The sequence below is a fragment of the Ranitomeya variabilis genome, chromosome 6 (assembly GCF_051348905.1).
Source record: "Ranitomeya variabilis isolate aRanVar5 chromosome 6, aRanVar5.hap1, whole genome shotgun sequence".
In the NCBI taxonomy this organism is placed as follows: domain Eukaryota; kingdom Metazoa; phylum Chordata; class Amphibia; order Anura; family Dendrobatidae; genus Ranitomeya; species Ranitomeya variabilis.
In genome coordinates, this window is record NC_135237.1 from 558,860,228 (window position 1) to 558,872,839 (window position 12,612).

Here is a 12,612-nt window from a genome sequence, read left to right on the forward strand (position 1 = left end):
TATCTACTATAATACTGCCCCCTATGTACAAGAATATAACTACTATAATACTGCGCCTATGTACAAGAATATAACTACTATAATACTGCTCCTATGTACAAGAATATAACTACTATAATACTGCTCCTATGTACAAGAATATAACTACTGTAATACTGTCCCTATGTACAAGAATATAACTACTATAATACTGCCCCTATGTACAAGAATATAACTACTATAATACTGCCCCCTATGTACAAGAATATAACTACTATAATACTGCCCCTATGTACAAGAATATAACTACTATAATACTGCCCCTATGTACAAGAAAATACCTACTGTAATACTGCCCCTATGTACAAGAATACAACTACATTAATACTGCCCCTATATACAAGAATATAACTATTATAATACTGCTCCTATGTACAAGAATATAACTACCATAATACTGCTCCTATGTACAAGAATATAACTACTATAATACTGCCCCCTATGTACAAGAATACAACTGCTATAATACTGCTCCTATGTACAAGAATATAACTACTATAATACTGCCCCCTATGTACAAGAATATAATTACTATAATACTGCCCCCTATGTACAAGAATACAACTACTATAATGCCCCTATGTAATAGAATATAACTACTATAATACTGCTCCTATGTACAAGAATATAACTACTATAATGCTGCTCCCCATGTACAAGAATATATCTACTATAATACTGCTCCTATGTACAAGAATAGAACTACTATAATCAGGGTGGATTGATTTAAATCACGCCGATTTAAATCATGATTTAAATCACGATTTAAATCAAAAGATTTTTTTCTATTTAAATCGGATCGATTTAAATCATGATTTTAATCATGATTTAAATCACTGATTTAAATCAAAAGGTTTTTTTTAATATAAATCACGATTAAAATGAGAAGTGAGAGCAGTGCGCATGTGCGCCCATAGTTACACGGACGAAACTAGGGGCAACGATCTAACGCCAGGGTGAGGGGGGGACCCCAAAGTAAGTAAAAATCTTTTTTGTTTTACTATATGGCAATAGGTAGGTGTTTAAAAGCAGCATGTCTTAATTGTATAAACTATTAATAGCCTCCACATTTTGTTCATACTGCCCCTTTAATTCCACACTTCTAGCTTGGTTTCACTTTTGGTTTAGTTTCTTTTTCCATTCAGTTGACATGCCCAAACTTGTTGGATAGTCAGCATCCTACAGAAACCTCTGGAAGAGCATGGCATTGTGAATGTTACACATATACAGCCTTTATTCTACTGAGTTAAACAACTCAGCTTTATCTCATGATGGAAGAACCTTTGGATGGTAAAATATTTTCCTCAAAAAGCAGTTTATTGAAAAAAATCCGATTTAAATCAAAAAAATCCGATTTAAATCAAAAAAATCCGATTTTTTTGATTTTTTTAAAAAAACATTGATTTTTATCCACCCTGACTATAATACTGCTCCTATGTACAAGAATAGAACTACTATAATACTGCCCCTATGTACAAGAATATAACTACTATAATACTGCCCCTATATACAAGAATATAACTACTATAATACTGCCCCTATGTACAAGAATATAACTACTATAATACTGCCCCTATATACAAGAATATAACTACTATAATACTGCTCCTATGTACAAGAATATAACTACTATAATACTGCCTCCTATGTACAATAATATAACTACTATAATACTGCCCCCTATGTACAAGAATATAACTACTATAATACTGCCCCTATGTACAAGAATATAACTACTATAATACTGCCATTATGTACAAGAATATAACTACTATAATACTGCTCCTATGTACAAGAATATAACTACTATAATACTGCTCCTATGTACAAGGACATAACTACTATAATACTGCTCCTATGTACAAGAATATAACTACTATAATACTGCTCCTATATACAAGAATATAACTACTATAATACTGCTCCCTATGTACAAGAATATAACTACTATAATACTGCCCCCTATGTACAAGAATATAACTACTATAATACTGCCCCTATGTACAAGAATATAACTACTATAATACTGCCATTATGTACAAGAATATAACTACTATAATACTGCTCCTATGTACAAGAATATAACTACTATAATACTGCTCCTATGTACAAGGACATAACTACTATAATACTGCTCCTATGTACAAGAATATAACTACTATAATACTGCTCCTATATACAAGAATATAACTACTATAATACTGCTCCTATGTACAAGGACATAACTACTATAATACTGCCCCCTATGTACAAGAATATAACTACTATAATACTGCTCCTATATACAAGAATATAACTACTATAATAGTGCTCCTATGTACAAGAATATAACTACTATAATACTGCTCCTATGTACAAGGACATAACTACTATAATACTGCTCCCTATGTACAAGATTATAACTACTATAATACTGCTCCTATGTACAAGAATATAACTACTATAATACTGCCCCCTATATACAGGAATATAATTACTATAATACTGCCCCTATGTACAAGAATATAACTACTATAATACTGCCCCCATGTACAAGAATATAACTACTATAATACTGCCCCTATGTACAAGAATATAACTACTGGCACACATTATGGCAGAATTATGGGGTCACTCAGTTTATTTCAGTTCTGTTTTTCTTGATATCAGAGGCTATTTTGTTTTCATTAATAGATAAATTGACAAGAAAACAAACCATTTCATAGTGACAAAGGGTTTCCTGAGACTAGAATAGAACAGCGGGGGTAACAATGGACACCCCGTGGGTGGGGAGTTTCTCATGAGTTTGGAATGCATCGTAGTGGTCACTTTTGACACTCATGTAATGTCAGCAGAGCAGTGCCAAAGAATAGGCTAAGAGACGGTCACAACACTCTGGGGGCCGCACACAGGAACCCCCCTACACTAATCACACTGCGACTACTGCACAAGATGCAGAAAGCCCAATCTTAAAGATACCGCCTCATCTAATAGAAAGGTATAAACGTATCCACTGGCGTGGATCTCCACCACAAGGGGGCACTATACAACAGAGCCATGTTCGGTATTGCAACAGGAAGACCATGTTCTGATCACTTATGTTTATCCTCATAGATATAATCATAGAAAGATCACATCGGAAACGGAGAACATTCCACAGCGAACAAAAAACCCAAACCACCAAGATCCAGATGGAAAACCAAAAGGTGCATTCAAAAGAAAACCAAGGAACTATTCATATCTTAAAATTGTGTTCTCTTTCTCCACTGTATGCAAAATTACCAAATAAAGCAAAATTTGCAGGTCTTATTAAAAAAAAATAAAAATCCTCCACCATTTTATTTATACATCTACATTGCCATCATATTTGTCACTCAGGTTACACATGGCAAACAAACTGAGTGTAGCCTGGCCCTGCAATAACAGGGAACACCCACTGTGCACTCAACTTGCAGCTTCACATGTAGGGAACACCCACTGTGCACTCAACCTGCAGCTTCACAAAAAGGTAAGATCCACAGCGCTTCAAACTTGCAGCTTCCTAAATTTAGAACACCCACTGTGCTCTAAACTTGCAGCTTCACAGGCAGGTAATATCCACTGAGCTTTGAACTTGCATATTCACAAGTAGGGAAAACCCACTGTGCTCTAAACTTGCAGCTACAAATGCAGGAATGTTCCAAAAACTTAAAAGGTAGTACAGAAATCAGAGCAATCTGAACCTTTTCAGGTACATTTACACTGCGTGCAGAATTATTAGGTAAGTTGTATTTTAGAGGATTATTTTTATTATTGACCAACAACTATGTTCTCAATCAACCCAAAAGACTCACAAATATCAAAGCTTAATATTTTTGGAAGTTGGAGTGGGTTATTTTTAGATTTGGCTATCTTAGGAGGATATCTGTTTGTGCAGGTAACTATTACTGTGCAGAATTATTAGGCAACTTAATAAAAACCAAATATATCCCCATCTCACTTGTTATTTTCACCAGGTAAACCAATATAACTGCACAAAATATAGAAATAAACATTTCTGACATGCAAACACAAAACCCCCCAATAATGAGTGCCCAATATAGCCCCCTTTCTTTATGATGACACTCAGCAGCCTCCATCCATAGATTCTGTCAGTTGCTTGATCTGTTTACGATGAACATTGCGTGCAGCAGCCACCACAGCCTCCCAGACACTGTTCCGAGAGGTGGACTGTTTTCCCTCCCTGTAGATCTCACATTTTATCAGGGACCACAGGTTCTCTATGGGGCTCAGATCAGGTGAACAAGGGGGCCATGTCATTATTTTTTCTTCTTTGAGACCTTTACTGGCCAGCCACGCTGTGGAGTAGTTGGAGGCATGTGATGGAGCATTGTCCTGCATGAAAATCATGTTTTTCTTGAACAATACCGACTTCTTCCTGTACCACTGCTTGAAGAAGTTGTCTTCCAGAAAGTGGCAGTAGGTCTGGGAGTTGAGCTTCACTCCATCCTCAACCCGGAAAGGTCCCACAAGTTCATCTTTGATGACCCCAGCCCAGACCAGTCCCCCACCACCACCTTGCTGGCGTCTGAGTCGGAGTGGAGCTCTCTGTCCTTTACTGATCCAGCCTCTGGCCCATCCATCTGGCCCATCAAGAGTCACTCTCATTTCATTAGTCCATAAAACCTTTGAAAAGTCAGTCTTAAGATATTTCTTGGCCCAGTCTTGACGTTTTATCTTATGTTTCTTGTTCAAAGGTGGTCGTTTTTCAGCCTTCCTTACCTTGGCCATGTCCCTGAGTATCGCACGCCTTGTGCTTTTTGTTATTCCAGTAACGTTGCAGCTCTGAAATATGGCAAAACTGGTGGCAAATGGCATCTTGGCAGCTTCACGCTTGATTTTCCTCAATTCTTGGGCAGTTATTTTGCCCCTTTTTTGCCCAACACGCTTCTTGCAACCCTGTTGGCTATTTGCCATGAAACGCTTGATTGTTCGGTGATCACGCTTCAAAAGTTTGGCAATTTCAAGACTGCTGCATCCCTCTGCAAGACATCTCACAGTTGTGGACTTTTCAGAGCCCGTCACATCTCTCTTCTGACCCATTTTGCCAAAGGAAAGGAAGTTGCCTAATAATTAAGCACACCGTATATAGGGATCTGATGTCATTAGACAACACCCCTCCTCATTACAGAGATGCACATCACCGGATTTACTTAATTGGTAGTTGGCTCTCAGCCTGAACAGCTTGGAGTAGGACAACATGTATAAAAAGGATCATGTGATCAACATACAACTTGCCTAATAATTCTGCACACAGTGTATATACAGAATTCATAGGAGTGGTCAAGGATTAGAAAAACATGGCTGCTTGCTTTCAAAGACAGCATGACATCAGCCTACTGCAGCTCAGCAACACCAGACTCACCAGTGGAAAGGTGACGATTAATGACGGCAGTCCAGTTACCACCTGTTGATGGCATCTCAGCCACATCTGGCGCAGACACTCTGCCACTTCCAGGTTTACACCATGGCCATATGGCACCCACTTACCACTTCCTGCACGAGGTTAGCAGAATGCGGAGTTCCCGGTAAAGGCCCATTAATGAGGTGGCAGCCAGGAGAAGACAAGGAGCTCATTGATGAGGAGGCACAGAGCTCCTGTTCACAGCTGGAGACAGACGGGCACTGTACCTCGCTCACCAAACAGGACGTAGTCAGACAGGGGCCTGTGTATCTGGGCCGACATTCACCCACCACCACATCCGCAGGACCCGGCAGCACAGGGGATCAGGGCCCCGCTGTACTGGACAAGGGTCCTGGAAATGACAGGTGGAGGTTTACAGGGGCGACTGCTCCAAGAGAGTGCACACCGCTATCTGACAGCCAGCTGTGCAGCGCAGGAACCCCAGGAGGTCTGTGCAGTGACAGCAGCCTGCGGAGGCAGCGCCGAGGGACTGCAGCAATACAGGGAGGGGACTGAGCAGGTGTAAGGGGCGGGGGAGGAGGCGAGACCGAGCGGACGCCGGGCGGGGGAGGAGCAGAGACCGAGCGGACGGCGGAGGAGAAGACCGAGCGGACGGCGGAGGAGCAGAGACCGAGCGGACGGCGGAGGAGCAGAGACCGAGCGGACGGCGGAGGAGCAGAGACCGAGCGGACGGCGGAGGAGCAGAGACCGAGCGGACGGCGGAGGAGCAGAGACCGAGCGGACGGTGGGCGGGGGAGGAGCAGAGACCGAGCGGACGGTGGGCGGGGGAGGAGCAGAGACCGAGCGGACGCCCGGTGGGGGAGGAGCAGAGACCGAGCGGACGCCCGGTGGGGGAGGAGCAGAGACAGAGCGGACGGTGGGCGGGGGAGGAGCAGAGACCAAGTGGATGCCCAGTGGGGGAGGAGCAGACCGAGCGAACGCCCGGTGGGGGAGGAGCAGAGACCGAGCGGACGCACAGTGGGGGAAGCGAGACTGAGCTGTTTCAAAAGGGAACTCGAAACCTAGTGTGTGCAAGGGGGTGGGGCGAGTCCAAGCGGGAGCAATGGGGGCAGAGGAGCAGAAACCGAGTGGGTGAGCAGTGAAGGGGAGAGTGAGGGGACATACGAGTCCTAATGCATTGGCACATCCTGATATGTGGTGAGTACAGAGAAAGACACAGTTTCCCCGTCACATAATGACATCATCACACATGGAGATCTCTGCTGCCCTGTGTTTACAGCTGAGGGGATGTGGTGCCTGCTCCCGGCGCACACAGACCGCTCATCCATCATGTCCCAGGTCAGGACAATGTGACAATCGTCTCACATACAGGACTCTGCGGACTACAAGTCCTGTGTAACAACGATTTGTAAAGGGCCGGTCCCTTCAAAACAGAATGCAAATGGGAGGAACCGAAAACCCAGCGAAGGTGAGCGAAGCCGCAGAAGAAAGGTCTTCTGTCTCCGATCCAAGGACCCAGAACCGCCGGCAAAGACCAATGTAATACGCAGATGTAGCAGAGCTCAGCCCGTCACATAACACTGAGTGACAGCCAGAGCTGTACAACATAAAAGTCACATCACACATAGGCATTACCTGTGCTGTTACATGGGACTGCAGGTGACATCTACTACATTATCTGTACTCAGAGTTATCACTGTGTTATCTGTGGTGTTACATAGGACTGCAGGTGACATCTACTACATTATCTGTACACAGAGATATCACTGTGTTATCTGTGGCGTTACATAGGACTGCAGGTGACATCTGCTACATTATCTGCACTCAGAGTTATCACTGTGTGATCTGTGGTGTTACATAGGACTGCAGGTGACATCTACTCTGTACTCAAAGAGTTATCACTACTCTATGTTACATGGGACTGCAGCTAGCACTTGCCCGGGCTTGTCATGACACCTGTGCAGTGAAGACCCCGCAGCTGCTTACCTGAGACAGAGACGGGGTGGGCCCTTACGCCGTGCTTCTCGCTGTTGGCCAGCCTGTAAGACAGAGGGTGACATCTGTGAGCGGTGCACATGCTTCATGGTCACTGCTGCTCTGCATCCATCAGTCACTGCGGCTCTGCATTCATCAGTCACACTACCTTGTGTCATTAGCCGGACTCACCCATTCTACACCACGTCAGAGGGGGGAAAGACCGAGGGAATGCACTGAGGAGGGGGAGAGCTGTAACGACTCCCCCTATTGGAGGAAATGAATTCTGCTGCACATGCTTTTTACCAGTGGCTGAGCTGTGACAGCAGGAATATGAGCAAGCGGGAATATGAGCAAGCGCGTGGGCGGAGAAGCTTCCCATGTTAGACCATACAGACAAAAACAAGAAATTCTCCTTAACCCCTTAAGCCCCGAGGGTGGTTTGCACGTTAATGACCGGGCCAATTTTTACAATTCTGACCACTGTCCCTTTATGAGGTTATAACTCTGGAACGCTTCAACGGATCTTGGCGATTCTGACATTGTTTTCTCGTGACATATTGTACTTCATGTTAGTGGTAAAATTTCTTCGATATAACTTGCGTTTATTTGTGAAAAAAACGAATATTTGGCGAACATTTTGAAAATTTCGCAATTTTCCAACTTTGAATTTTTATGCCCTTAAATCACAGACATATGTCACACAAAATACTTAATAAATAACATTTCCCACATGTCTACTTTACATCAGCACAATTTTGGAACCAAAATTTTTTTTTGTGACGGAGTTATAAGGGTTAAAAGTTGACCAGCAATTTCTCATTTTTACAACACCATTTTTTTTTAGGGACCACATCTCATTTGAAGTCATTTTGACGGGTCTATATGATAGAAAATACCCAAGTGTGACACCATTCTAAAAACTGCACCCCTCAAGGTACTCAAAACCACTTTCAAGAAGTTTATTAACCCTTCAGGTGTTTCACAGGAATTTTTGGAATGTTTAAATAAAAATGAACATTTAACTTTTTTTCACACAAAATTTATTTCAGCTCCAATTTGTTTTATTTTACCAAGGGTAACAGGAGAAAATAGACCCCAAAAGTTGTTGTACAATTTGTCCTGAGTACGCTGATACCCCATATGTGGGGGTAAACCACAGTTTGGGCGCATGGCAGAGCTTGGAAGCAAAGGAGCGCCATTTGACTTTTCAATGCAAAATTGACTGGAATTGAGATGGGACGCCATGTTGCATTTGGAGAGCCCCTGATGTGCCTAAACATTGAAACCCCCCACAAGTGACACCATTTTGGAAAGTAGACCCCCTAAGGAACTTATCTAGATGTGTGTTGAGCACTTTGACCCAACAAGTGCTTCACAGAAGTTTATAATGCAGAGCCGTAAAAATAAAAAATCATATTTTTTCACAAAAATGATCTTTTCACCCCCAATTTTTTATTTTCCCAAGGGTGAGAGAAGAAATTGGACCCCAAAAATTGTTGTGCAATTTGTCCTGAGTACGCTGATACCCCATATGTGGGTGTAAACCATTGTTTGGGCGCAGGGCAGAGCTCGGAAGGGAAGGAGCGCCATTTGACTTTTCAATGCAAAATTGACTGGAATTGAGATGGGACGCCATGTTGCGTTTGGAGAGCCCCTAATGTGCCTAAACATTGAAACCCCCCACGAGTGACACCATTTTGGAAAGTAGACCCCTTAAGGAACTTATCTAGATGTGTGTTGAGCACTTTGACCCAACAAGTGCTTCACAGAAGTTTATAATGCAGAGCCGTAAAAATAAAAAATCATATTTTTTCACAAAAATGATCTTTTCACCCCCATTTTTTTATTTCCCCAAGGGTAAGAGAAGAAATTACACCACAAAAGTTGTTGTGCAATTTGTCCTGAGTACGACGATACCCCATATGTGGGGGTAAACCATTGTTTGGGCGCATAGCAGAGCTCAGAAGGGAAGAAGCGCTATTTTACTTTTCAATGCAAAATTGACTGGAATTAAGATGGGATGCCATGTTGCGTTTGGAGAGCCCCTGATGTGCCTAAACATTAAACCCCCCCCACAAGTGACACCATTTTGGAAAGTAGACCCCCTAAGGAACTTATCTAGATGTGTTTTGAGAGCTTTGAACCCCCAAGTGTTTCACTACAGTTTATAACGCAGAGCCGTGAAAATAAAAATTATTTTTTTTCACAAAAATGATTTTTTAGCCCCCAGTTTTGTATTTTCACAAGGGTATCAGGATAAATTGGACCCCAAAAGTTGTTGTCCAATTTGTCTGGAGTACGCTGATACCCCATTTGTGGGGAGGGACCACTGTTTGGGCGCATGACAGAGCTCGGAAGGGAAGGAGCGCCATTTGGAATGCAGACTTAAATGGATTGGTCTGCAGGCGTCACGTTGCATTTGCAGAGCCCCTGATGTACCCAAATAGTACAAACCCCCCACAAGTGACCCCATATTGGAAACTAGACCTCCCAAGGAACTTATCTAGATGTGTTGTGAGAACTTTGAACCCCCAAGTGTTTCACTACAGTTTACAACGCAGAGCCGTGAAAATAAAACATATTTTTTTTCCCACAAAAATGATTTTTAGCCCCCCAAATTTTTATTTTCCCAAGGATAACAAGAGAACTTGGACCCCAGAAGTTGTTGTTCAATTTGTCCCTAGTACGCTGATACCCCATATGTTGGGGTAAACCCCTTTTTGGACGCACGGGAGAGCTCGGAAGGGAAGGAGCACTGTTTTACTTTTTCAACGCAGAATTGGCTGGAATTGAGATTGGACGCCATGTCGCGTTTGGAGAGCCCCTGATGTGCCTGAACAGTGGAAACTCCCCAATTCTACCTGAAACCCTACCCCTAACCGTTTACTGAACATTTTCTGACAGTCATAAGTGCCACGTATATAAGTGCCACGTATATAAGTGCCACGTATATAAGTGCCACGTATATAAGTGCCACGTATATAAGTGCCACGTATATAAGTGCCACGTATATAAGTGCCACGTATATAAGTGCCACGTATATAAGTGCCACGTATATAAGTGCCACGTATATAAGTGCCACGTATATAAGTGCCACGTATATAAGTGCCACGATATTTCAGTGCCACGATATTTCAGTGCCACGTATTTAAGTGCCACGATATTTCAGTGCCACGATATTTCAGTGCCACGTATTTCAGTGCCACGTATTTCAGGCACTGAAAAATACGTGGCACGTAAATACTTCAGTGCCACGATATTTCAGTGCCACGATATTTCAGTGCCACGTATTTCAGTGCCACGTATTTCAGGCACTGAAAAATACGTGGCACGTAAATACGTGGCACGTAAATACGTGGCACGTAAATACGTGGCACTTAAATACGTGGCACTTAAATACGTGGCACTTAAATACGTGGCACTTAAATACGTGGCACTTAAATACGTGGCACTTAAATACGTGGCACTTAAATACGTGGCACTTAAATACGTGGCACTTAAATACGTGGCACTTAAATACGTGGCACTTAAATACGTGGCACTTAAATACGTGGCCACTGAAATATCGTGGCACTTATATACGTATATACGTATATAAACGTATATTTCAGTGCCACGTATTTCAGTGCCACGTATTTCAGGTTAGGGGTAGGGTTAGGGTTTTTTGTTTTTTTCTTGTTTTCTTGTGTTTTTCTATAAAAACGCATGCGTTTTACCGCGTTTACATGCATTTTTTCACACATGCGGTTTTTTTAAAAAACGCATGCAGATAAAAACGCAAGTGTGAAACCAGACTAAAAGACGCTTTTTATAGCAAAAAAGTTTTTGCGTCTCCACATTTTGAGACCTATAATTTTTCCACATTTTGGTCCACAGAGTCATGTGAGGTCTTGTTTTTTGCGGGACGAGTTGACGTTTTTATTGGTAACATTTTCGGACACGTGACCATTTTTTATCACTTTTTATTCCGATTTTTGTGAGGCAGAATAACCAAAAACCAGCTATTCATGAATTTCTTTTGGGAGAGGCGTTTATACCGTTCTGCGCTTGGTAAAATTGATAAAGCAGTTTTATTCGTCGGGTCAGTATGATTACAGTGATACCTCATTTATATCATTTTTTTATGTTTTGACGCTTTTATACGATAAAAACTATTTTATAGAAAAAATAATTATTTTGGCATCGCTTTATTCTGAGGACTATAACTTTTTTATTTTTTTGCTGATGATGCTGTATGGCGGCTCGTTTTTTGCGGGACAAGATGACGTTTTCAGCGGTAACATGGTTATTTATATCCGTCTTTTTGATCGCGTGTTATTCCACTTTTTGTTCGGCGGTATGGTAATAAAGCGTTGTTTTTTGCCTCGTTTTTTTTTTTTTTTTCTTACGGTGTTTACTGAAGGGGTTAACTAGTGGGCCAGTTTTATAGGTTGGGTCGTTACGGACGCGGCGATACTAAATATGTGTACTTTTATTGTTTTTGTTTGTTTTTTTTAGATAAAGAAATGTATTTATGGGAATAATATTTTTTTTTTATTATTATTTATTTAGGAATTATTTTTTTTTTTTTTTTACACATGTGGAAATTTTTTTTTTTACTTTTTTACTTTGTCCCAGGGGGGGACATCACAGATCGCAGATCTGATAGTGTGCACAGCACTCTATCAGATCTGCGATCATACTTTCATCGGAGCAGGCTGCAGCTTTCATCAGCAGCCTGCTCCGACCCGGAAGTGCTCCCTGCAGGACCCGGATACAGCCCCTCGGCCATTTTGGATCCGGGGCCTGCAGGGAGAAGACGTTCGGTACGAGGTGAGTACATCACCTTGTACCGATCGTCTCAGGGAAGCCCGCAGGGAGCCCCCTCCCTGCGCGATGCTTCCCTGTACCGCCGGTACACCGCGATCATGTTTGATCGCGGTGTGCCGGGGGTTAATGTGCCGGGGGCGGTCCGTGACCGCTCCTGGCACACAGTGCCGGATGTCAGCTGCGATATGCAGCCGACACCCGGCCGCGATCGGCCGCGCTCCCCCCGTGAGCGCGGCCGATCGCGTATGACGTACTATACCGTCACCGGGAATTAAGGCCCACCCCACCTCGACGGTATAGTACATCATATGGGATTAAGGGGTTAAAGGGGAAACTCAAGTAAAATATATGTTTTTAAAAACTCAGATGAGTCCATCAGTAGCTCAAACCCCTCAGGAAGCGCA

The 12,612-nt window shown here is 42.5% G+C and overlaps 1 protein-coding gene across 20 annotated transcripts in view; it reads right to left on the reverse strand.

Moving 5' to 3' along the window:
* The window catches only part of PTK2 (protein tyrosine kinase 2), a 196,438-nt gene that overhangs the window by 62,780 nt on the left and 121,046 nt on the right, over positions 1 to 12,612 (reverse strand). For all 20 annotated transcript variants that reach the window (XM_077271302.1, XM_077271309.1, XM_077271306.1 and 17 more), the window contains one exon: positions 7,409 to 7,461. In XM_077271302.1, coding sequence (XP_077127417.1) covers positions 7,409 to 7,461 — 53 coding nt within the window. The remainder of the gene's footprint in view (positions 1 to 7,408; positions 7,462 to 12,612) is intronic.